The sequence below is a fragment of the Erigeron canadensis genome, chromosome 2 (assembly GCF_010389155.1).
Source record: "Erigeron canadensis isolate Cc75 chromosome 2, C_canadensis_v1, whole genome shotgun sequence".
Taxonomy (NCBI): Eukaryota; Viridiplantae; Streptophyta; class Magnoliopsida; order Asterales; family Asteraceae; genus Erigeron; species Erigeron canadensis.
In genome coordinates, this window is record NC_057762.1 from 36,860,589 (window position 1) to 36,885,406 (window position 24,818).

A 24,818-nucleotide genomic window follows, 5' to 3' on the forward strand; every position below is an offset into this window, starting at 1 on the left:
GGCGGGAAGTTCGTTTGTGTTCGTTCGTTTAGTTAAATGAACGAACATAAACAAAGCTCTCGTTCGTTCATTTACGTTCATGAACGTTCGATAATCTGTTCGTGAACGTTCGTTCGTGAACAATAATATGTTTATGAACCTTGGTTCGTTATGTTCTACATATATACACACCCACACACATAATCAACTATACAATAGAAAATAGTTTAAATATAAATATATTTATATATAATATATATTCTTAATACCAAATAATTTAAGAAAAAGTTTAAATAAAAATAAAAAAATTATAAATATTTTCGTCCGTTTGTGTTTGTTCATTAGTGTTCGTTCGTTTGTGTTCATGAACACGTGAACATTCGTTCATGAACACAAACGAACGAACATGAACAAGTCATTATGTTCATGAACCGTTCGTTAAGGTAAACGAACGAACATGAACAAGGTCTCGTTCGTGTACTTTCGGTTCGTTTACAGCCCTAGACAAAATTGAAGGCATCCACCTCGGGTTGTGGGGTCGTCCATGTTATTCATTTTTATTCCAACCCTAAGTGGAAAATTTAGAAGTTTTTTGGGATATTTGAAATAGATCTAATCTTTAACGAATTAATTTACATTAATATAAATCCTTAATTTTTAAAATATCTCTACTATTATGTACATCAATTACATTTACATCGACCTACATCATTCAACGTCGCCACCAAACCACCATTAATGTCACCGCCGCTGCATTACGCGGGTATCGTGCTAGTTCACGTTAAAACGCCGACTCACCCAACAATGATTAGCTGCCAAAACTTTACAAAGCTATATATCTACATACAAAGATTAAACTTAGGGAAAATGATTTATGATGTTAACATTATCTTTGTTGGATGATGTTGCTCTCACAAACTCACTTAAATCAATTTCTATACATGTCAAAAAGCCACTCATGATTTTAATGGTTTGTGAGAGCAACATCATCCAACCAAAATAATGTTAACATCATCCAAGTTATCCCTTAATTTTATTCCAATCTTGATAAGCACTAGACTTATTCTTGTACCACAAATAACTCGTAGCTTTAATATTTTGAAATACTTTCTCAGTGCAAACACATCCTTTAATTTTTTTTTCATTCCTGGTTATCTATAGACACCAACAAGTCACAAAAACAATACATTTAACGTCCTCCTTACCTAGAATTATTGTGCTTGTGTGAACTCCAAAGTTGTTTTTATTTTTTATTTTCTTTTAATTGGTTATTAAGATAGTTAGTATGAAACAAGTAAAATTTTGAAAGATAGATGATTAAAAGTTTTCTTTATCTTTATGTAGTATAGTTATATTATATGCTAAATTTGACAAATTATTAGGTTTTTTTTTTGTTTTTTTTATAAAGTTATCAGTTTGTTTAAAAAAAACCAAAAAAATTACATTACATTTAAATTTAAGTTAATTGAATAAGAAAATATTATAAAATATAGTTTTTTTTTTTATCAAAAACTTTTTTTTCCCCTCATATTTAAAGGTCGTTAAATTATGATGTTCATATTTTATAAATATATTCTTAAGTTTCTATTTCTATGTTTGCAATTAAAAAAAATTAACTAGATAATAAAAAAATTACACTGCATTTAATTTAATCTAAGTTAAATTAAACTAAAAAGTGTAATATTAATTGTTAAAAATAGTTTCTTTATCTCCAACCCTCTTCTACAAGAAATCCCAACCGAGGGTGTCTAAAACCCTAAACCTTTTTTAAAAGGGGTTTATGCTCCACCTCAAAAATCTTTAACATTAACACTATACAATTCAAAATTTTCATTTTTTTTTATAATCAATTCAATAATGGGTATCTCAAAGTTTGTATCTTTAGCTGCTATGACGGCTTTTGCAGCCGCATCAACCACCACTTATGTCCACGCCGACGCGCCGCCGTCGAACCCGGATCCTAAACCCGAAGTTGAAGATTCTAAAGGTGGGTTTGATGCTGAAGCTTTGGAAAGAGGGGCTAGAGCACTTAGAGAAATTAATAGCAATCCTTATTCAAAGCAGGTAAATTTATTTATATTATATATATATATTTATTATTATTAGTGCTAGTTTTGGTCAATATTAATTTCTTACATCAATGCCTATTTTACAAAGATGAAACATTAATATGTTAAAACCTTATTTATCAATATGTTAGGTACAATAGAAAAGAGTAAAGTATATAGAAATGTTTGCTTTTTGTGTGTTTGTGTTTGCTAATATATTAAATGCTTAGAAGTAGACTAGGATAGTGTCCACATATACGGCTGGGACGGATAAGTTTAGGTAGTTTTGAAAAAAGAAGTTCTTGCAACGGTTGAGGGGAACTAAAAGAGACGATGTATCATGGTTTTATTGGATGGAAAACGGGATCACGTGGCACTTTCTTATCGGTGTTATTCGGGTTTTTTCTTCGCAGTAGTATAGAATTATAGATAGATATGACTTAATACTGAACGGGTTATATTAAGTTTGGTTTATATGTACAGAAAGCTGTCCGTTCTGTGTGGGTTGTTGAGATGAAATTTTGTTATATATTTTTTAGGTATTTGAGTTGATGAGAAAGCAGGAGCAGGCTCGACTTACAGAAATAGAAGCAGAGAAGGCTCATCAGGAAGCTATTCAAGCTCGACTTGATATTGTAAGGGATATTCTACGTTCATTGTTCGTGCTGTTTTGTGTGCGTGTCCATATCTTATAGCTTAAGTTTTATATAATGATTTTGTTTGTATACAGGAAAGACAGCGGAAACTTGCGGAAGATCAAAGTAATTTAGTACAGCAACAATCACAAGCTAAGGCTCAAATGATGCGATATGAAGACGAATTGGCTAGGAAAAGAATGCAGGTTTAGTTATTTAACTGTAGGTGTATTCAACATCTACGAAAACTATATTCTTGATACTTCTATTTTTTCTTGTTTTGTTATATTTTTAGACAGATCACGAAGCCCAAAGACAACACAATGCTGAGTTGGCAAGGATGCAAGAGGAATCGTTAATACGAAAAGAACAAGCAAGACGAGCAACTGAAGAGCAGATTCAAGCTCAACAACGGCAGACAGAGAAAGAGAGAGCCGAGATTGAGCGTGAAACCATCAGGGTTAAAGCCATGGCTGAAGCTGAAGGCCGCGCCCATGAAGCAAAACTAACCGAGGACCACAACAAGAGGATGCTTATAGAACGTGTAAATGGTGAAAAGGAAAAATGGCTTGCTGCAATTAACGCAGCTTTTGGTCACGTTGAAGGTATGTACAAAAGCTGATACATTAAATTGCCAACCTAGTTCTTGTCTCTATCTAACCGCTCGTTTGTTGTCTTAGATGGTGTCAGGATGTTGCTGACAGATAGAAGCAAATTAGTAATGACGGTTGGCGGAGTTACTGCCTTAGCTGCAGGAGTTTATACAACCAGGTCTATAGTCATCAGACTTAATTCTTTCATTTATTGTTCCTTCTTTTTTTAAAATCGACGACATTACTGGAAGCACAGTATTGCAGATGCTTGATTTGTTTGGAAAATGTACTTCCCATGCAGTCTAATATTAGATAATAAGCGACACCTTTAACTTTTTTGATAACAACGCATATGGTCTACCTGTTGATGAACTTATTTTTAGAGTCTTGGAGGTCATAATATTGACCAATTATAAATGCATTGATTTAGGTTTTTTTTCCTCAAATGTGTCAAATCAAAAGATAGCTAAAAGAGGAATTGCTCAAATGATTGAAAGTCACTTAGAGTCTTATTTTTATGTATAGGTTCTTCTAAATTATGTCCTCTAATGATTAGACTACCATTTAAATAGTACTGTTTTTGTAATCATTATTCTGGCATTAAATGTATACAAAAAGTTTTAAAAATGGACGCAAAATGTTTTTCTGTTGATCCAACCTGACCTGTGTTACAAATGCACTTAAGAAGTTCCAACTGTTATCCAACCCACTCGACCCACCCGTCTTATCTACTTTTCTTGGTCATGGGAATGCGGAGTAGCTTTTATTTCATACAGTTAGAACGCTTGATAAAAATGCTGACAAATTTGTTTATCACACTCCATTGCATGCTGACAGGGAAGGTGCCAGAGTTATGTGGGGGTATGTAAATCGTATTCTTGGACAACCGTCATTGATTCGAGAATCATCCATGGAAAAATTCCCATGGTCCGGGATAGTAACCCGTGGAACACAAAAACTTCGCAGTTTTAATATGGCAGCCGGAAAACCAGGTTCTGCAGAAAACAAACATAAATTTGGGAACATCGTTCTCCATCCTTCTTTGCAGAAGAGAATAGAGCACATTGCTCGAGCTACAGCAAACACCAAGTTTCATCAAGCGCCATTTCGCAACATGATGTTTTATGGACCTCCGGGCACCGGCAAAACTCTGGTTGCAAGGGAAATAGCCCGAAAGTCGGTATGTTTTTTTTTAGGGAAACAATTTTTATTTTTATTTTTTTTGAACTGCAAATATATATATATACATATATATATATACTTATTAGAAAGTCGGTATGTTAAGTATATATATATATATATATATATATTTCACTCCATTTTCATTCCATTCGGCAAAGCCCTTTGGTCGTCTGGATGTGTAGTATTCTTTTTATTTGTCACATATGTTGCAAATTCAACTGTTCTATCTTTGGATGGCTTGATTTATGCTGTATTCTAATGTGTCAAATGGGCTAAGAAATGTTTAGCTACAACGGATTTGGGAGGAATTAGTTAAATGTTATCCAGAATGTAATTTTAAAGCACAAGATGTTTTAAATTGTGCCATTCAGAGTATTAGATTACTATTGATATCATAAACTTTTTAATAAAGGTTTTTGATACATCAACATATTACAAAGATCTAAAAAATAAAATGTGTTATGGGACATACCTCATCCCTTTGACCTTTTATCCAACCCTCTGGACCCATCCATTTTACCACGTCCCGTCCATATTTTGCTTTTGATGGTTATCCATGTGGCAAGGTCATCTGAGGCTTGCAGAAGTTTTTATTCTGTAATGATTTGGTCATGAAATTTCTATACGTGTTCTTCAGGGTCTGGATTATGCAATGATGACTGGAGGAGATGTTGCTCCACTTGGGGCCCAAGCAGTTACCAAAATTCACGATATATTTGATTGGTCAAAAAAGTCAAAGAGGGGTTTGCTTCTATTTATTGATGAGGCTGATGCTTTCCTTTGCGAGTAAGTTGCACTAATGTTCCTTTAAATTTTTATTGGACAACTATGGTTTCTACTTGCTAGCTGAAATGCCGGGTAATGCATTACTATAAGGAATTCAAAAGTTATCATAATATTGGGCCATGTTAATGAATTTAGATAATAAGAAAACTTGTCTAAATGGGTCTCCAGGTCAAACAGATTGAAAGTCACCCCAAACTTATGTTTAATGCATTGCACCTCCCAAATTATTTTATTGAAAGAAGTAGATTATCGATGAGATTACATAACTTCTGTACTCATATTCTACCCACTATTTATCACTTAAAGATGCGAAACTTCTTGGCAAAATGTGATTTTTGTCGAACCATACAGATGTTTGGATGTGTACCAAAATCACTCCGTGACCTGTTACCAAACTCATACTGTCATACACCTGGCTTGTTTTTCCATTCTGGCTCTTGATATATGCAACAGAAGCTAACAATTTCACTGCATCTCGAATGCAGACGTAATAGCATACACATGAGTGAAGCCCAAAGAAGTGCTTTAAACGCATTGCTCTTCAGAACAGGAGACCAATCAAGAGATGTTGTTCTTGTCCTGGCCACCAATAGACCTGGTGATCTTGATAGTGCTATAACTGACCGTATCGATGATGTCATAGAGTTCCCCCTTCCTCAGGTTGATGAACGGTTGAAACTATTGAAACTCTATCTACACAAATATCTTTATGCAGAAGGTGACAGCAGCAAGGAAACCAAATGGCATTCGTTTTTCGCCAAGAAAACACAAAAGATAGTGGTCAAAGATCTTTCAGATGACGTTATCCGAGAGGCTGCTGAAAAGATAGAAGGGTTTTCTGGCCGTGAAATAGCGAAATTAATAGCTAGTGTTCAAGCAGCTGTGTACGGCAGGCCAGATTGTGTTTTGGATTCCCAGCTATTCATGGAGATTGTAGATTACAAGGTTGGGGAGCATCATCAAAGAATTGAGCTAGCAAATGCAGGTAATAAACTAGCATAGACAAATAAATCTAATTTTTTTGTTGCACATTAATTATACTCGTATCAACTTGTTAGATGTGTCTTCAAAAAGAAAAACTTGTTAGATGTGGATTTTTTTTCTAAGTTGTGAATTTTGAGCGCCATATAGATAATAGTATCCGAGGAGCTGAAGAAGGGAATTCCTGTTGGTAGGATTTGAAAATTTGAGCATTAGATAGAAGGCTGTGTTTTTTTTAATTTTTCCGGTTACACCTCTGTACTATTAAAATTTGAATGTATCCATGAAAATGGTGTTTCCAGTATTCTTCAGATTTTGTTTATGCAAATCTATGTTTTGTGTGGTTTCTCAATCTGGTACTAGTTTTGTTACGGATTTGTAAATGATTGTTAATTCATACTTGTGTTTGTGCGTGCCACTGACACCGTGAACATTGTGGATTTGAGAAATGTCAACACTTCAGATAGCATCGCTAGTAACTATTTATAAACCAGTACTTTTCATTATAATTCAGTGGTTGAGCACTAGCTTATCATGTTGGAGGTCTTGAGTTCAAAACATGGAAATGACATTTGAAGTAATTTCACAATAAAGTCCTCTAGTGAAGCAAGTTTGAGACCTGTAGAGGGGCCAAAATTATATCCCAATTAAATATCGTGCCTTCTGATAGTTTAGTTGGGAGTTTCTCCTCCTGTTAGGTATTGAAGGTGATGGGCTCTCTAGCGCGGATGCAGTTAAAATAACATAAACTAGATCCCCTGTTGCGTGCAAATGATCAACACCTTAAAAAAAATTATTTGTAAACCAAATGATGACATAAATCAGACAATAAATGAAAAAGAGAGAAAAAAATATGCAAAACCTGATGTAAAATAAACCTTGGGGAGTGATAAAGCAACAGGTTTGTGTGCCAATTTTTTTCTTATTTTGAAGTCACATTAATGCATCTGAACGATAACTATAACATTTAGGGGAGGCGGAGTGGGGAAAAAAATTTATCAACCCTCCTAAATTCATCCCGTAGTATCCATCAAACTCATTTTAATCTTTTAACCCTTTCAACCAATCCTCCCAACCATTTTTACTGACCCTCCTAAATTTTTTACCAATCACACACTCTCTCTTTCTTATCCCCACATACGATGTCTCTCTTTTAAAGCCTGGTCCCCACACACTCTCTCTTCTCTCTCCATTTATGCTCGAAGGGTAATAAGGCCCATGCTTATAGGGTGTCTAGCCCGCGTCCAACGCAGCCATCCTCGAAGACGCTATTAGCAGCGGTTGCGTCTAGCCCGCGTCTAGAGGGTCATTTCTAGTATTAGAAGTGCGTTTTTTGTGTGTCTAGAGGGGAAGAACAAAAAAAGAAGTGGGTTAGAAGTGGGGGTTATAAGGAGGGGGGTGTTCTTGGTGTGTTTAGAAGAGAGGGAAACTGATGAATAGTGTTAGACGTGAGTTAGAAGTGGAGTGTTATAAGGATAGGCCTAAGCCCTCTACCCAACCCTCTAAGCCATAAATTTACTACCGGCGGCGGTGTTACCGCCGGTATGAGCCCATAAATTCACCATACCTCCCACCACTCTGCCTCCCCTTATACTGTAATTAATTTAACAGTACATTTTTTTTATCTTCTAAATTTGCCAGGGATGGTTGGCAAAAAACAGGCAAACGTTTGAATGAGTTTTCATGCCATTACAACGTTGAAAATGAACATTAAACATAAATCATGCTCAAACTCGGATTTATGCTCAATATGTCAAATGTTACTGCACTGTGTAAATTACTTTCTTCTAACAATCGTTACGTTATATTATATATGAATAGCTTATACTGACAAAAGAAATACAACAATATACACAAAAGACACGCATTTAACTGACGCCAGTGCATCTCCACCTTTGTTAGTAGACAGTGCACATAGCCCAGAAAGTAAAAACATATTTATTTGGAATCTGGTAATTCTAGTTGAATTTTCTATACAATTTTGTTTCACCAAATATAATTCATGAACTCTATGGTTGCTCATAATCCACCATCTGACAGAATGCTGCAACGGAAACAAATCATTAAGACACTCAGAGCTTTAGGTCGGCATTCATGAATCATAGAATCAGTAGAACATAAGATGAAACAGTCAAGTGATTAGCATAATTACCTGATGGTTGACATTAAAACTCAAGCACCTAAACTAAGGTCTGTAATTAGGAGAAGGAATATAGCCGGACTCTATGTGCCTAAGGTCCTGAAGAAGCACTTCATAGTGCATTTTCACTTCTTCTGCAGACTTGCCACCCACTGCCCGTGCAATCTTTATCCAACGGTCAGGGGTGTCTCGATCATAAACAGCAAGTGCTGTTTCAAATAGTTTGTTCTGCTTAGCTGTCCACAAACAGCTGGAACCGTATGAGATTGAGTTTGATGCCATTTTGAATATCTCAAAAGTTTGCAAATGTAGTTTATTGGTAACTGACTAATAGGACTATATAGTCCTGCAAAGGACAAAAGAATTGGATAGTTTGGAGGATGTATTTGGGGAAGCTCTTTATAAACAAGAGGAAAGTGGCAGTGCTTTCCAGTTGGGCGAATATAAGCTGCAATAGGGTCAAATTGTGATGATCCATCATCATCTTCTACGCTTTGGAGATAGAGATTAAGCGTAGTAGGAGAACGAGTATCTGTTTATGGTGGTCCATTTCAGCATGACATAGCTTGCAGGGTTGAGGGTATTATTTTTCTTGTTTAGGCCTTTGATGAACCACGTCTGCTCGACTCATCTATTTTATTCTCATCATGTTAGTTTAATGGCGCAGAATCAAAATTTTGTCTATTACTTACGCTCATACCTGGGGTTAAAAGCAGTTGTTAAGGTTTTTCCTTGTGTTGATTTATGTACGGAAACACTGTAAGTTAGTTTCTACTTGTACTGCAGGACCTGATTCTTCCATCTTTGATTGTTCCTTTTTTTGAATTGGACCATATTCTTGATGAAAAGTGAGATATTATCCAGAATCCACGTTATCCAACCAACTTGACTTGCATCTTGGCACGACGGGTTTTAATTGAAAGACAGTTGTTTGAAGATGACATTTGTGCTAATAGAAGCCATCTTGGTCTTATTGCTAGCATCTCCAAAGGACTCATCCTAGCTAAGATGCTCTTGATATTTTTTTGGGTAGAATCCTGGTATATATCACACTGCTTTAAGTTGATGCTTACTTCTTGTACTTTAACACATATTTTGGCGTCGAAGACTTGTGTCCAAAAAACGAGATAAAATAATTAAATGACAACGATTTACAGACTCATTTTATGAAACCTTTTAATGGACGCATATCTCAGTGGTTGATTGTGTTATGACACGTGCTTACTGGAAGTGAGAAAAAAAAAATTGATGGATGGTATCCTTATAAGACCAACAGGCTTCTACAGTTCTACATGATAATTGGACTGGTAATTTTCATAGTGCTGATTTGTTTATAGTGGTCGTCATAAGTAGCAGAAAAAATAATGTGATTTTCTAGACTACTTTTAAAATAGATAATCTAATGAATTATAAAGTAGTATTAATAATTTGATATTGTTGTAATAATAACTTAACTAACTTAAATATTATAAGTGTATTTTAAATGTCGATAAAACAATAAAACATTTTGTGATTTATGTAACAACAAACCAAAGTTGTGATTAAATATGTACACAACCTTAATACAACCTTTTTTATATATTTGGTTTTGGGTCTCAAATACCGTCTTCGACAGTGTATAAGAGTGGTTGAGATGTAGACAACTTTACCCTTACCAAAAGTAAAGAAGCTGCTTCAGGATTTACTAAAGTTAGAAAGGGATTACAACCATATTTTTATCCTCATATAAAATATTATTATCATATAACGAGTTCATGCCTCAATATATAATTAGAGGAAAAAGAAACGTGATTAAGAACGAATATTAGAAAGACCATTACAATTGGAATAATGTTTGGTCACAAAAAGTTTTTAGTATATGATGGCTTGATTTTTTTTTTCGTTAGAAAAAGTCTCTAAAGCTTATACAATACACTATCACGAACATATATATGTTGTGTAATAAATTAATCGTATATACATTTAATTGAGATCTACACTTTTTTATAAAATATATAATAGTTTATCTATACTTTTTTATAAAATATATATAATCCTCCTTTTTATAAATAGTTACAAAACATTACATTAGAAATGACACAAATACCCTTAATGAACTCTCTCTAATGGAGTTAGAAATTACCAAATTTTTTATTAATGAACTAATTTACACCCTAAACTTTTATTTTAAAATTTTACACTCTAATCTCTTATCTAAAATAATTAACCTACGTCACCCAACACCGTTGTCATCAACACCCCTTGTCCTCATGAATGTGGAATCATTGAACCAATATTTGTAGAAACTCACGAGTTAGATAGTCAGGGACATTATTATCCTCCTTTAAGTGAGCTTGACATCTAACCCATCGCATACCCATATCGTCTTTACAATTGTTATCTCCGTGTTGTGCGAGTTCCATGCTAGTTATATACCAAGAACACCTACTTATCTATTCGTGGGTAATTTTATCATAAGACCCCTGTGGTCCAATATCGAGTAATAACCAAAGTTTTATATTCTTAAACCCAAAACTAGCACGTTATCCATGCAATCTGGCTGTTTTGTGACGGTGACGGTATAGTTGGGGGGGGGGGGGGGGTTGAGGCGAGGACAACTGTTGGTGGTAGTGGCGACGTCGAGTTATGTTAGATAATTGATGTAAATGGTTAATGTGTATATTTTAAAAGAAAAAAAGGTTAATAATGTTATATACTCATTAAGGGTTTTTAGTCATTTTTTCATTTAACTTTCAATATACATGTTATTTTCTTTATTATATAACGAGAGTATGTACCGCGCGTTGCGGTGGTGAGATAGTAGGGGTGATAGCTAGGTCATAGAGTGTGATATGTCATAAAATGTGATAGGTCATTTAACTTTTCGTCCCTTGGTGTAAGGTGAAATGACATTAGTGCTCTCACGTGTCTAGCACGTGCGTAAGTTAACGGCCGTTTTTTAACGTCGTAAGGCCAAAGGACGATTATTGAAAAAATTGGTCAATTTTAAGGTTAAAATTATAATTTTTAAAGTTTAGGGATCAAAAGTGAAAAACGTAACAACTTCAGGGACGAAAAATGTAATTTAGTCTAAAATTAATATTAAAAATTTAAGTTTAATGTTGAAAATTTAAAGAAAAATTTATAATATAGTACATAGATATAGATATAGATATAGATATAAATAAATAAAGTAATATCTTTTCTTTTGCATTGATTACACATTTCCAGCAGTGGATAGATTTTGTCATTAAAAAATATTTAGTATTACTCTAAGGTTTTATAAAGAGAAATGGTTTTCGTACCATAAATATTGATAAATCTATCGAACAGATAACTGTTAAAATATATTTTGATTTTAAGGTTTTAGGGTTTAGACTTGAAACATCATTTATTTTTAATTTTCAGCTCCATTTTGATTGACAGCTTTCAACCCAACAACCAAAATATCAGACCATTAATTCTTTAATTTATAATAATCTAAATAAATAAATTGAAGAAATGGCAACGGAATCTTCGGAGGGAGAGGAAGAAACGAGACTGATGGGAGGAAACCCGCAGTTAGTGATCGACGGGGATCTCCGTGAGATGGCGAAAACCGCTGCTTGGAGTGTTAGCTCTTGTAAACCTGGCAATGGCGTTTCCTGTCTCAGAGATGATAATTTTGAAACTTATTGGCAGTAATGTTACATTATCTCTATATCTATATACATATACATATTTGTGTTTGTTTCAGCATCATTTTGTTTGTGAATTTGTGTGTTGTGATTTTTTTTGTTTTATTAGATCGGATGGTGCACAACCGCACCTAGTTAACATTCAGTTTCAAAAAAAAGTTAAGCTTCAAGTAAGTTCTTCTTTCTTTGTTACTCCTAGTAGTAGTTAAAAGTTTTGGTCCAAATGTTACTATAATGCTACTAAACGTTGATAAAGTATCGGCCTTACTAAACGTTTATGATTTTCGGAGCTATGATATATGTGGGGGATGGATGATACCTTGACTAGGTTGATATTAGTGACATAAACTATTTACACGAAGTTTGTTTCTCTAGCTAAGTTTTTGTTTTATGATATAACCAAAACTAACAAAATTGTAAGTGAACGTTTAGTTGCAGAACAAAACTCTCTACTTTTATGTCTCCATTAGATAATGAGAGGTGTTTTTTATTTATTAAGAACCATAGAAAATCTCAAAAACGCGTTTAAATGTTCCATTTTCCAGTTTAGATAACGGATGTAATTGAAACTAGTTTAAAGGTATAAAAGTTGCTCCTCAGAAACTTACTTATAAAACGGATGGAGTTTTCCTGTGAATTGTTTTCCTTAAAAGTTCAATTTGAACACATTTCTTTTCTTTTCTTTTATCTCAGGAAAAATGCTTCATTTTCTACAACTAGACAGGGAATTTAAACTGTGAAAATGCATAGCTAAGTTAAAATTTGGGGAAGAAACTAGTAATGTTAGGATTGCTACTGATTAGAAGAATAAGGGGCCGTTTGGTTCAAAGATTTCAGTTTAATGGAAAGAAATTTAGGATCTCTTATGTTAACATAACAAGATAAGGAAGGAAAGCCAGATTCCTTTCTATCATATTCCATTGAAATCTTTGAACCAAATGGCCCCTAAGTTCTAATTTGAGAACTTATAAGTAATATGTCTTTTAGGAGTGATTCCCAAAGTATGGAACTCATCGAAAGATGGAAACACCAATCTTGCTTTAATCAGTGTTATTCCTATAACCGTGATCACGGCTTGAATTTCAGTTTTGTAATGGGAGATTTATTGTTTCTTCAGTTAGTTGCGCTTTATGTTGATTTTAATCTTGATGAGAGTTATACACCTAGTAGGATTGCAATTCGTGCTGGAGATGGTTTTCACAATTTAAAGGTAGTCTTTCAAGTTTCTTATATTTGGCTTTTTATTATTGTTGGGTTACTGGACTAAAACTGTATAATGGTTTTGTTAGAAAGATATGGGTTGTCTTACCCAATAAGTTTGATCTTTTTCCATATCATTTTTTGTTGTAGGAAATAAAAACCGTAGAACTAGTCAAACCAACTGGTTGGGTAAACATATATTTATCTGGAAGTGATCCACGGTAAGCAATACTGGTAAACTATCTGTCATTTTTTTTTCTTTCTGAACTGCTTTTCTTTGACATTGTGTTTGATTTTGTGAATCTGTGTTACTTATCTCTAGAATTCTGTATGATAGTATATTAGGATCTTATAAAAAAGTTATAAATGTATACATCTCTATAATGTATTCTAGAAACTACAACATGACCTTTTTTATCTTGTGGCAGGGACGCTTTTGTAAATACCTTCATGTTGCAAATTGGTATATTGTCAAATCATCTCAACGGCAGGGACACACACGTCCGCCAGATAAAAGTCTATGGACCACGACCGTGAGTGATAGTCCTTTTTCTTGAAGCGTAATTTGAACCCATTACTTATGAATGGGTCGAATATGGGTTATGCTTTATCTATAATGGTCAAACGGGTAAAATAAAAAAGATTAGGTAATATTGGGTCAAAAGTCAGTAGGTCACCCAAAATGTATATAAACCTCCTAAATAGTTTTACTCTGAAATTTGATTGTTATGAGTAAATAAACGTCTACAAAATCACTCATATTGAACCTTTACCTAACCCGCCCGAGTAGTCTATTTTGCCACTAGAAGTTTTCCGGATGTGATCAATATCTAACTGAAAAATCTTGTTTCATAATGTGTTCCAGGAACCCTATACCACACCAACCATTTCAATTCACTTCAACTGAATTCATTACTTACTCAACTTTGAGATGAGGAATCTAAAGGCTCTTAGGTACAGTTCGCCTTCACAGTTAAATGTACACCATCTCAAGTATATGGCAAAGGTGTTTGTGTTGTTTCTTTATTAGTATTTTGAGCAAAGAATAGAGAATGGTGCCGAGATTAGATACCATTGTTGTTGAATGGTACACAATGTGGAATAGACAACATTGACCATTTAATTTGCAGTTCTCCACCTTTTAGTTTTTTTTTTTTTTGTTTTTGTTTTTTTTTGTTGGTTGGATCTGTGACAGAGTATCCAGCTTGCGATGGCCTGTAGTTTATTATTAACATTGTTATTTATAGATTGAATTTGAATCAACACGCTTGTGGCTTCGTTACTAAATCAATTGTTGATGGGAATTTGATGAAAATGTAAGAATATGGGAACCAGTTTACTGTAACTTGTCGATTGAGGTTGGTTTTTTTTTGTTTTGAACATTCGATAGCCAGTAACATCTCTGCTTGCCTTGAGATTGGTTACTGATAAACAGGTTCAAATTAAAGTTCAGTAAATGATTATGTATTGTATGCTTTAAGTTAAAGTTATTATAAACAGAATGAAACATACCATAAAAGATGTGTTTGAGGAAAAAGCTTACCATAAAAGATGCGTAAGAGGAAAATTTAACCACAAATTTGATAGGTGAAAGCAATTTTTGCACATGTTTGCCTCTAGAAGTCATGTCATTTTTTTTTGGTTTAGTACCTGGGGATGTAAGTAACTTTTACATTTTTTCCATCGTGTGAATGTAACTTTCATTTGGTTCATTGTATGTAATCAATCCGTCAAATTGAACGATTAATGTAAAAGTGTATACGTGACACACCATATGAGCTGCCACGTAGAAGTTTTTGATTGGTCAACCTTAAAATTTTACACTAATCGTTTAAATTTAACGGGTTAGTTGAATACAATGAACCAAATGAAAATTACATTCACACAATAGAAAAAATATAAAAGTTACACTTCCAAATACTTAACCCCCTTTTTTTTTTTTGTTGGATGCCGAGTTCAGACAATATATGCTTTCCTATAAATCTATTTCGACTCAGACATATCCAAACAGATGTTAATTGTTAAATATCCAGATATGATGAACAAGCAGGAAGCCACATCCCATCGGTGTCCCACGTGTGACACATCAGTTCAGTCTCTTGATGAGATGTATAACTGTACAAGTATAACTATCGAAGGTCTGACTGGGATTTCGTAAAATGTTATATTCCTATAACAGATTAACAGCAAATTGTCCAATAAACTGCAAACACGATGTTCTATCAAGTATCAACTACTCATAAGTCCCTTGTATAAATGATGAAAGTATACAATGTAGAATGTAAGCTTTATAAACAGAATCTGTTCAACATAACTTCATATGGAACAAACTCTACTTTTGTAAAAAAGAAAGACAACTTGTGAAGCAATATGAAAAGCAGTTGTATATGGATCCTATGTATCAAGCATGTTATACATGTATACGACTAACGTAGGCTAAACTTTTCCAGCCATCTCAGCCTCAAGTTTCCTCAATGTGGTGGAACTCAGCTTTTCCCCACTCGATTCTTCAGATACCAGATTCACTACTTCAATCTGCACATAACCTATGATGTCATTATCTCTGTCATAGTACCAAAGGTGGCAATTTTGACCCATGAACTTTTAATTGGCGAGATTTGGGTTGTTCTTTATTTAAACGGGTCAAAAAATAGCCAATAAATTCAACCCACTTACATTTGAATGGGACGATTTGGGTTGTGATATCTTAGATGTGCCAAATATAAAGACAGATAACAAGGGAATGTGTCAAACGGGTTTTATAGTAAGATTATTATTATAGCAATAACATTGTTTTCTGTAAACTTAAATCATGATTAACTCATATCTTATTTATAAAACTTCTATTAAAATGGACAAACATATTTGCAGGTCAACCCAGCCCATTTCACCCAGAATAAGAAAAGGCCAGTTTCCCAACCGCTAGACCATCCACCTCTAAGAGGTACCAATGCACAACAACAAAAACGTATGTAATTTGTAGAAGACGTGCCTTTAGTTGCGAGAGGCCTCTCTCTGCTCTCTTCTTGTTGACCGATAATCCACCTGGTAATGTCTCCTTGCTGCCAAACAAGAATCTTTCTTAAGCTCCATATAGACCACACAAGACTTCCAAGAAACAGCTATGTAATGCTGGTAACCAACTAATCTTAGGCAGTTGATGGCTGATATAACAAATATTTTAAATGGCATAGAAAAATCTTTAAAAGATTTACATTGGCCTCCACATTTGGGACCAGTGGTCCCTTTAATTTATGAAAACAAACCATAAATGTAACCTAAGAACTTCAATTATTTTGTCATATTGATGTGGAAGTTAAAACGGATAATGTCATAACATAGCAAAATACTTTTCCAAAAGTTGATTCAGGTAATTTTATTCACCATTGTTTAGCATAATGACCGGTCAGAATTGGCTGCTTGTCAAAATTATGTTACGCCTGTCAAACTTATGTTATGCCACATCACCCTTATTACTGGTTGTAGCGGTGAAACTAAGCTATAGCTGGTCACAAAAGTTATAATTACCTAGGTGGACATGAAAGAGTTTATAATCACCAAAAATTACATTTCGGATAAATATCATTAACCCGAAAAGACATTTTATTTCCTTCCTAAGTACCAATTTCATGAAGATATAATACTGCTTAAACCTACAATCTTGGTTGAGGAGCTGACCTGACAACAATAGCCTCCAGATCTTTATCGACAATTGAAGGACCATAGGGATCTGTAATGGGTTCAACTTGTACCACCAGTTCAGGTTTGATAGACTGAATACAAAGGAAATTAGTGGGCATGTTAAGCAAATTATTAATGGAGGGGAGGAGAAAAATTACAGATACAAAAACTATATAAAAAAAACTTCTTGCTGAAATTTTAAAGAACAAGAGCCCTCAACTCATATAATATTGAGAAATGAATTCCTAGGTGAGACAGATCCTAAGAGAAGAAGAAATGAAATCTTTGGTACCTTAATGTAATCTTCAACAGTTTTCATTCTCTCTTCAATAGGCATAATGAGTTCTGCAAACTGCAAAAGTTGGTACATCAACATCACACTACATAAGTCACGGAAATTGGTTGAATAATTTGATGGATGTAAAATGAGCACAATTAAGATAGACCTACGAAATAAAAGGTTTAATGAAATTACTTATCCTTTTGGAAAAATATTAAAGACTTGTAGGTTCACAAAAACATTTGTTTATAAGTGTAGCATTCAACTTGTTATCCCCCTGGCGCTCTCGTGAATATCAGCTATACTAAATGACTTGTCTAAAACAGGACAAGATGCCAGGATTGATGTAGTTCACATGACGGAAGGATTACAAGTAATGTGTAATAACTATTTTTGTTAAGCTAAACAACTGAGGAAAGAATACAAGTTCAATGACCATATGATCTACTCTTTGAAAAATACATGATGGTTCCATAACCATTTTCCAAATGAGCTTCTAGACCAAATTTGAAATACGCCATAGCAGTTTTTCCTTTTTCCATTTGTGTGGGTGGAGGGACTTAACTGCTCTGTAATGAACTCAAAATTTGCAAAATGAAGCAGGGCTATATGTACATGAATGGTATGCAAGTGTCGACATATAACGGGAGTTAACTAACAAGTGAAAAGCATTACTAGAATACACATGTTAGCAAAAAGAGACAAGGAGAAAGGTGTAAAACCTGTTTCTTGGCCAACATAGGTCCATCACAAACACCAACTACTATTCGATCCTTGGCCAACTCTGCAGCCGCCTATAAGCGACATTCAAAACCTCAATACTTGAGTATAAAATAAAAATAAGTGTATATCAACTTTACTCCAAATCCTATTGCATGCATCCAACTTTGATCGCTAGCTTCTATCTATCGTGTATATTCAAGTTTCAAAATATTTGCTATTCGGTGCTATTTTTGCAGACGTGACATCCACATTAAAAAAAAAATACATACATAAAAAAATAAAAAAAATAAAATAAAAAATGAAATTCATGTGATTACAGATAGACGGAAGCAAAAACCTTGAGGAAAAGGCGATGACCGTCATGTAAGCGATCAAAGGTACCACCTAGAACCACAGCTTCATAAGAATTCGACGGAGATATGGTTGACAAATTCGACTCGGGCGCTATGTTCAAGTCCTCCACAATTGTCATTTTACCACACTTCTAATCTATCTAATACTACTAATATATATGTGTCTCTTCAAACTGTAAACATCAACAAATAAATAGGTGGGTATAATATTTAGTAAACTCTAATCTTTTTTTTTTTTTAAACATATAACAGTATACTCTAATCTAATATTTAGTACTTGATAATATATCAGTAATAATTAATTAGACTAATAATAGATTAGTATATAAATCAAGTTAAATTTACCTGCTGCAGGCAGGATATAAGGTGGTTGTTTTTCAGGTAGCTAGATATGAAGTCCGATGTAAATAAGGTAAGGTTTAGTCGGACACAGATGGTCGGTCAAACAACAACAACTCAACACCAACCAAAATAGATACGAAAAATATATATAATAATCATTTATGTTTATAATATTTAAATATTTAGATATTTGATTAAACAGCGAAATGGCAGAACGATGACCAGAATTGTTTCATCCATGGAAATGGAAATAGCATATTTGGGATGGTGGTGGGGTAACAATTTTTTTCTTTTTCTTTTTTGTTCATATTTCTTTTTATTATTACTATTATTAATTAAAGTTAATTGATTAGTATTATGATTTTCCCTTTATTTATTGTATCTGTGATTATGCAGAGGAAATAATGACGTTGACATTGATGTTGGTAGATTTATAAACTTTTACGATCATGGTACTCGCGGCGATGACATTAATTGCGATATGGTGATGTTGACGGATGATGATGACGTCGGCGTCAAGTGGTGTAGCTAATTGAGAGAAAAATATTTGATTTTTAAAGATAGTGAATATCCTTTGAAAGATTATGAAATGATTTGGTAAGTTAATTATTTAAGAGTAAAATGGTAATTTCGTATGTCCCAAAATTATAAACTTTTCAACATAAGTGTATAATTTTTATATAGTAGTATAGAAGTATAGATGAATAGGAAAGTGATATATCTACAACTCTTTTTTGTCATCTACGACAATATATTGAACAGTTGTACATTGTGCTGTAAAATATATACAATTGTTGTAAATGGCTAAAAAGTAATGTATATATATCACTCCTTTTATGGATATGATGATTAAACGAATTAGAAGTAACTAGGCGGTATTCGCACAATGCAGTAACAATTGCAGCGAGAAATGGTGGTGGCAGCAGAGGCGGTGACAAGCGGGCGACGGTGGCATTAGCGTTGATAGCAATAGCAGTGTAAAATGGGGTTTGTAGTTATTTGAACGCTTTAGGAATGTATGTTTTAAATAATTCATTAAATGCATTATATTGAATGGAGATATTTTAATTATTAAATTAAAAAAAATTATATTCAGGCCTTCAGGGTAGGGATGAGCAAATGAACCGAAAACCCGTGACCCGACTCAAACCCGCCCAAACCCGACCCGAACCGACCCGCCCGGGAGCTTAACGGGCCGGGTTTCGGTTCGACTTTTAATAGATTTTCGGTTCTCGGGTCGGGTCGGTCCAAAACCGCCAAAACCCGACAAAAACCCGGCATGCCTGCAATACCCTGGATATTCTTACACCTGTTCCATGTTTAATCAATAAAAATATATTGATAGATCTCATACAATTGGTTTTAGAGAAATATAGATAGAAAGATAGATATAATAAATTGCATTATGCAATTTCAAGGACTTTAATGAAATACGTAAGATGATATATGTTAGGAGAATCATTATGAACATGAGAATTGAGAAGTGCAAAAAATTGAGAAGGGCAGAAGCTGTATTTCTCTTGTTTTGTTTTCAGGTAAAAGAAAGTGAAGGGGGAGAGTAAAGAGAATTGATAAGGGTGGGTTGAACATAGATTATAGTTTATACTTAACCATGGTTGAGTAACCATGGATATTTATTACAAATTCCAATAAAATATGACCCGTTGATATGCTAGCATATATATTTTAAAGAATACATGTACTACAAGTCTACAACTGGTTGATTGAGAAGGGAACAAAAATTTAGATTTTCAAAGTCTTTGAATATACACATTTTTCTCTTTTTCAAACATCTCTTTTCAAATCATTTTACCCAATACCCATCACCTACATCCGAATATGTTCCATATATATATAACTTGAAAACATGGAAGACCAGTTTATAAATACATAACAGAAACCTCATGAAACAATACGTAGTAGAGAATCCATGAAAACATTGAAGCCCAGGTGATGGTCCATTCAAACGGTTCAACCCATAAAAACCGAACCCGACCCACCAAAACCCGACCCGAACCGACCCGTCCGGAGATTAACGGGCCGGGTCACGGTTCCGTTTTTCATGCAATCCCGGGTCGCGGGTCATGACGGTTCGGTCCGAGTCGGGCCGGGTTTTGACCCGTGCACATCCCTACTTCAGGCTATACTGGTTCATTATATAGGGGATATCATCCTATTCGTACTACAACGCTACGCAACCTTAGGTATTACTACCTTCAAATTCCATGGCTTAAGTGGGTGTATTTAATAAACCTCAGGAGATAAAGTAGAAAATCTTTTTTAAACAAATCAGCATCACATATCATTTCCCTAATTTTGAATTCTTTATATAAAAAAATCGAATTTTTCATCTTTAACTTTTCCAGAAAATGAAAAAGTTTATATTGATAAGACCTGGTTTTATCATTTTAATTAAATTTATTTCTTATTTAATCACACTTTCATTGCCTTAGTACAATAAATTGTAATCGGTTCTTTTAAATGATATGATTGAGCCTCATGTTATTACATGGTATGAGAATACTTTGATACAAAAGAAGCTAATAATGAGATGTTTTGCAACTTGGTATGAAGCGTTTAAAAACTACCTTATGTACAAAGATTACATGGTATGAGAAATGAGAATACTTTGATACAAAAGAAGCTAATAGAGATGTTTTGCAACTTGGTATGAAGCGTTGAAAAACTATCTTATGTACAAAGAGACTTTTCAAGTTACTTTTTTTTTATGATAAGTTGATAACTGTTTCTTTTTTTTTTTTTTTTTTTTGCAATGGACTACTTTTTAGGCTTGAAAAAAAGTATTCCCATAACCCAAGATATCGGTGAAACGTTTATTGCCTGTTCTGTTAATATGCTCTTTTTAAGTTTTCAACAATCGACTAATCTTCATCAGTTATAATTCATGTCAAAGTATGCTTAACTGAATGAGATGAGATAACGGATAACTCATTTATAGATGATCACACAACTCTCGTGATGACATGTCGTTCCTTTTCCCGGATCCACATCCAGGGTTACTAGTCGAATCCATGTCTGCGCTTCATAGCCAATTCTATATCCATCTTCTTAATCAATATCTAGGAAATTTTGGTTTACTAAAGTAACTTATTTCCATTCTCGGAAGTTTTTTCTCGTGATTTAATCATCTAAAGTTAGTAAGTTTTCTTTAAAAAATAAATAAATAAATAAACCTTGGAGGGTTTATACATAGCGTTCAACAAACATTGCACTCAACTACTCAAGGAAAGGTTAGTGAGTGGTATTTGGTTGTACATCGAGTACAATATACGAACACATCTTGAGTAAAAGTAAGAAATCAACTAGTCATTCTAGGCTTTCATTGTCACTGAACTAAGTTGTACACATGCTTGTCATTTGCAGCAAAACAATCTTTCAAGAAATTTTGAATCACAGAACGGTATGTATGTGGGAACGTCCGGTAATGATCTACATGTGGGGTCGATTTGAAGTTGAATGTGGTTACTTTTCTTCCCTGTTTCTTTTGTTCCTCAGCAAATGCTTCTATTTTTTGAAATGGAATTACCTTATCCGCTGTACTGTAGAGGTAGAGTTGCGGGTGAGGAGGCTGGTTTACCGATAGAGTGGATATTACGTTTATCAACTTCCTGTGAAGTAAAACAACATAACGATTTAGTAAGAAACTATTTCCTCTAAACATCAAGGTAATGAGGTAGGGAGTTGTGGTGTCTATAATACCCATCTATGAATATCTTATGGAGCAAAAACAATAGTATCGACATTATTACCTTTGTTATATGGGTATCTAGAATTTCAAATTTTGTCAAGTAACCAAAAGGAAAAATTGGTAACTAAACAAAATACTGAGTCTTGTTGGACACTTGGACAAAAGCAGCAATAACAATTTTGTAACAAATGGACGCATAGGTAGCTAAATACTTCAATAGATTATCAGTGTGTCAAATATGATAACTAAAATTAACATTATTTCCCGTTCAAAAAAAATAATAATAATAACTTTATTTCAACAACAATAGTATAGTACTAATTTGAATAAAAGGGTTAGGAGGTTTTATGCATAATAAATGCATTTGGGGCAACTTTTAACCAGCTTCCTTATAAACTAAATACCTTAATTTTACATGTTTGACCTAATCGACCCGTTCTAAATTGGTGGACAAAGCCTGATAGCCACCTCTACTAATAATGTTAGAAGTTCTAGGGGACGTAGGAGACAGATTCGTTCCAAGTCTAGAAACTGTACCATTTCTGGTAACAATGTGAACCAAAAAGGTTCTGAAATATCAAAGAAAAAACACTGCGATAATAATAAAAATTAGAAATCGTCTGCAAGAAAAGCAAGAACTTTGATATCATGACAGCAGAAAGATAGGTAACTATAACTTTAGATTTTGTCAAAGAAACAAAAAGTTGGATACTTTTCTTGAGAAATCCTAAGACAAATATAACCATAAGACTCATGGAACAAAAATAATAGATTGTTATATATTTAGAAGCTGGAGCATTGTTTTTAAGTAACACCATGAAGTGGTAAACGGAAGATAGATAAGTCATATACAAAAAAGTACTTACAGCTTTATATCTGGATATTGAAGAAGATAAGTGAAAAACTTCTCAAATACGGTTAGAAGTAAGACCTCCGTGCACGAAGGTTTGTCTGTACTCACAATTGTTGCTCCATTTTGAAGTTCTCCAGTCTCAGAGGAAGCATAAACCGCAGAACTTTGCTTTTTAAGCATTGCGGTGGTGAATCCAGCTGACCATACCTGCAGATGGTGGAAAAAGAAATAGATAAATGAAGTACCTACAAATATTGTATATCAATGTTAGGTAGCCGAAGTACTGAATACCAACATTGTTTTCAAAAATATAAACCTTGCAGCAAACAGAAACAAATAAGAGCGTCGTAAACTCAAAAAATCAGCAATGTGCAAAAAGATTCGCAGCCATAACAATCAAATATTACACAAATGAAAAAGACTAAACCTTGGGATCAAGCCCAGCGGCACCTCCTGAATCAACAACGCACCCTTTAATTTTCTTAAGTATCTCTTCTCTACCCTGCAATTGATTCAAAATAGCACCATATCTGCAAACACAATTCAACCTAAACATAAGAAACCAGATAAAGAAAAACACAATCAAACGTCTACTCATGTCACACTCATATGCACATAAAAAGGCTAGACATATTTCTAAGAAACCGATGCACAACTATTTTCATTCTGACGTACACCAACGTCCAGTTTTCATAACCTGATAAACTGAACGCGGGTGTGTATCAGTTAACAAACTACACACATTTTCACAAATATTTAACCTTTTTGACAATTTGTATAAGTCAATTACAAACAAGTACATAATATATATACGAAAATATAACGAATTAACCTACGCAAGCCAGCCGGTATTGCTAAACGTGTGGAAGATCAAAAATCGCTCTCTGCCATCATCCCCATCCTTGTTCTCCATCCATTTCACAATCTCATCACTCAAATCCTCAACTCTTTTCTCCATTCTCCTTCCCAAATCAAACCCCAACACATCATTCACCGAAGTTGGAAATGTGATGACATTCATACCCAACAAACTATACATTTCAGCATACCTCTTCAAATGTTTTTGTTGTGATCCTAACCAACCCAGCACAACAACTGTCACAACCGGGCGATTTTCCTTATCAAAAAACCCCAATTCTCCATCGTTTTCGACGTCGAATGGGAACTTCCATTCGAAGAGCTTTTCGTTGTTCCCGGAGAGAATTCGGGCGAATCGGTTTGTGGGTATTGAGGAGGAGGTGAAATTGGGCTGAATTGAAGAAGAAAGGAAGAATCTTGGTTTGAAATTGGGGAAACCAGGGTTTGGGTTTGATAGTGAAAGGGTGATGGGGTGATGATTGATGGGGAAATGAGATGGGTTTTGAGAGAAATGAAAAGGGGGGTGTTTGGGAAGAAGGATAGTAGTGAGGAAATGGGGTTTGATTAGTGATTTGGTGATGATTGATGATGCTTCCATGGTGATGAATCCAAACACTGTCTCTGATAATATGGAATGGAAATGGAAGTGATGATCAGGTGGTGAAGTAGAAATTGGTTTTGGAATCTGATGCAACAGGCAGGAGAATTAGAAGTTGTGACTATGAGTTAACTGAGTTCGCTCATCGAAGTCTAGCAACGTGAAACTATAGAGTTTTAGTTTCCAAACTTCTTAATTTTGTTAACATATATACAAGGTAT

General features: G+C 34.2%; 5 protein-coding genes across 5 annotated transcripts; 2 read left to right on the forward strand and 3 right to left on the reverse strand.

The window, feature by feature from the left end:
* The first annotated feature begins 1,700 nt into the window (after positions 1 to 1,700).
* LOC122586841 (ATPase family AAA domain-containing protein 3) lies at positions 1,701 to 6,550 on the forward strand. The gene is made up of 8 exons (XM_043758838.1): positions 1,701 to 2,043; positions 2,567 to 2,662; positions 2,758 to 2,868; positions 2,958 to 3,267; positions 3,343 to 3,433; positions 4,093 to 4,435; positions 5,075 to 5,223; positions 5,709 to 6,550. The coding sequence occupies exons 1-8, from the start codon at positions 1,837 to 1,839 to the stop codon at positions 6,223 to 6,225; spliced, it is 1,824 nt and encodes a 607-aa protein (XP_043614773.1). The 5' UTR covers positions 1,701 to 1,836; the 3' UTR covers positions 6,226 to 6,550.
* A 1,439-nt stretch (positions 6,551 to 7,989) lies between these two features.
* LOC122586843 (protein RADIALIS-like 3) lies at positions 7,990 to 8,726 on the reverse strand. Its single transcript, XM_043758839.1, has 2 exons — positions 8,357 to 8,726; positions 7,990 to 8,248 (listed from the first exon to the last, which is right to left on the reverse strand). The coding sequence occupies exon 1, from the start codon at positions 8,624 to 8,626 to the stop codon at positions 8,390 to 8,392; it is 237 nt and encodes a 78-aa protein (XP_043614774.1). The 5' UTR covers positions 8,627 to 8,726; the 3' UTR covers positions 7,990 to 8,248; positions 8,357 to 8,389.
* Positions 8,727 to 11,557: 2,831 nt separating this feature from the next.
* LOC122588805 (anaphase-promoting complex subunit 10) lies at positions 11,558 to 14,463 on the forward strand. The gene is made up of 6 exons (XM_043761012.1): positions 11,558 to 12,003; positions 12,110 to 12,170; positions 13,118 to 13,210; positions 13,351 to 13,421; positions 13,629 to 13,733; positions 14,066 to 14,463. The coding sequence occupies exons 1-6, from the start codon at positions 11,825 to 11,827 to the stop codon at positions 14,133 to 14,135; spliced, it is 579 nt and encodes a 192-aa protein (XP_043616947.1). The 5' UTR covers positions 11,558 to 11,824; the 3' UTR covers positions 14,136 to 14,463.
* A 954-nt stretch (positions 14,464 to 15,417) lies between these two features.
* On the reverse strand, positions 15,418 to 18,814 carry LOC122588530 (phosphopantetheine adenylyltransferase). The gene is made up of 7 exons (XM_043760665.1): positions 18,583 to 18,814; positions 18,222 to 18,410; positions 17,884 to 17,955; positions 17,174 to 17,233; positions 16,879 to 16,973; positions 16,193 to 16,262; positions 15,418 to 15,735 (listed from the first exon to the last, which is right to left on the reverse strand). The coding sequence occupies exons 2-7, from the start codon at positions 18,354 to 18,356 to the stop codon at positions 15,637 to 15,639; spliced, it is 531 nt and encodes a 176-aa protein (XP_043616600.1). The 5' UTR covers positions 18,357 to 18,410; positions 18,583 to 18,814; the 3' UTR covers positions 15,418 to 15,636.
* Positions 18,815 to 21,742: 2,928 nt separating this feature from the next.
* On the reverse strand, positions 21,743 to 24,758 carry LOC122588574 (transmembrane protein 53-B). The gene is made up of 4 exons (XM_043760711.1): positions 23,978 to 24,758; positions 23,569 to 23,671; positions 23,155 to 23,348; positions 21,743 to 22,208 (listed from the first exon to the last, which is right to left on the reverse strand). The coding sequence occupies exons 1-4, from the start codon at positions 24,595 to 24,597 to the stop codon at positions 21,926 to 21,928; spliced, it is 1,200 nt and encodes a 399-aa protein (XP_043616646.1). The 5' UTR covers positions 24,598 to 24,758; the 3' UTR covers positions 21,743 to 21,925.
* Between the last annotated feature and the right edge of the window lie 60 nt (positions 24,759 to 24,818).

Excerpts from the sequence above, each read along its gene's own strand:
- LOC122586841 (XM_043758838.1), top strand. The coding sequence starts at position 1,837 with ATGGGTATCTCAAAGTTTGTATCTTTAGCTGCTATGACGGCTTTTGCA. Across the intron at positions 2,044-2,566 it reads GCAATCCTTATTCAAAGCAG|GTATTTGAGTTGATGAGAAA; the intron begins GTAAATTTATTT and ends TATATTTTTTAG. Across the intron at positions 3,434-4,092 it reads GCAGGAGTTTATACAACCAG|GGAAGGTGCCAGAGTTATGT; the intron begins GTCTATAGTCAT and ends GCATGCTGACAG.
- LOC122588530 (XM_043760665.1), bottom strand. The coding sequence starts at position 18,356 with ATGACAATTGTGGAGGACTTGAACATAGCGCCCGAGTCGAATTTGTCA. Across the intron at positions 17,956-18,221 it reads GTCATCGCCTTTTCCTCAAG|GCGGCTGCAGAGTTGGCCAA; the intron begins GTTTTTGCTTCC and ends TGTCGCTTATAG. Across the intron at positions 16,974-17,173 it reads CTGTTGAAGATTACATTAAG|TCTATCAAACCTGAACTGGT; the intron begins GTACCAAAGATT and ends CTTTGTATTCAG.
- LOC122586843 (XM_043758839.1), bottom strand. The coding sequence starts at position 8,626 with ATGGCATCAAACTCAATCTCATACGGTTCCAGCTGTTTGTGGACAGCT.
- LOC122588574 (XM_043760711.1), bottom strand. The coding sequence starts at position 24,597 with ATGGAAGCATCATCAATCATCACCAAATCACTAATCAAACCCCATTTC. Across the intron at positions 23,672-23,977 it reads AGCAATACCGGCTGGCTTGC|ATATGGTGCTATTTTGAATC; the intron begins GTAGGTTAATTC and ends TTGTGTTTGCAG. Across the intron at positions 23,349-23,568 it reads CCGCTGGGCTTGATCCCAAG|GTATGGTCAGCTGGATTCAC; the intron begins GTTTAGTCTTTT and ends CACCATCTGCAG.
- LOC122588805 (XM_043761012.1), top strand. The coding sequence starts at position 11,825 with ATGGCAACGGAATCTTCGGAGGGAGAGGAAGAAACGAGACTGATGGGA. Across the intron at positions 12,171-13,117 it reads AAAAAAAAGTTAAGCTTCAA|TTAGTTGCGCTTTATGTTGA; the intron begins GTAAGTTCTTCT and ends TTGTTTCTTCAG. Across the intron at positions 13,734-14,065 it reads AAAGTCTATGGACCACGACC|GAACCCTATACCACACCAAC; the intron begins GTGAGTGATAGT and ends AATGTGTTCCAG.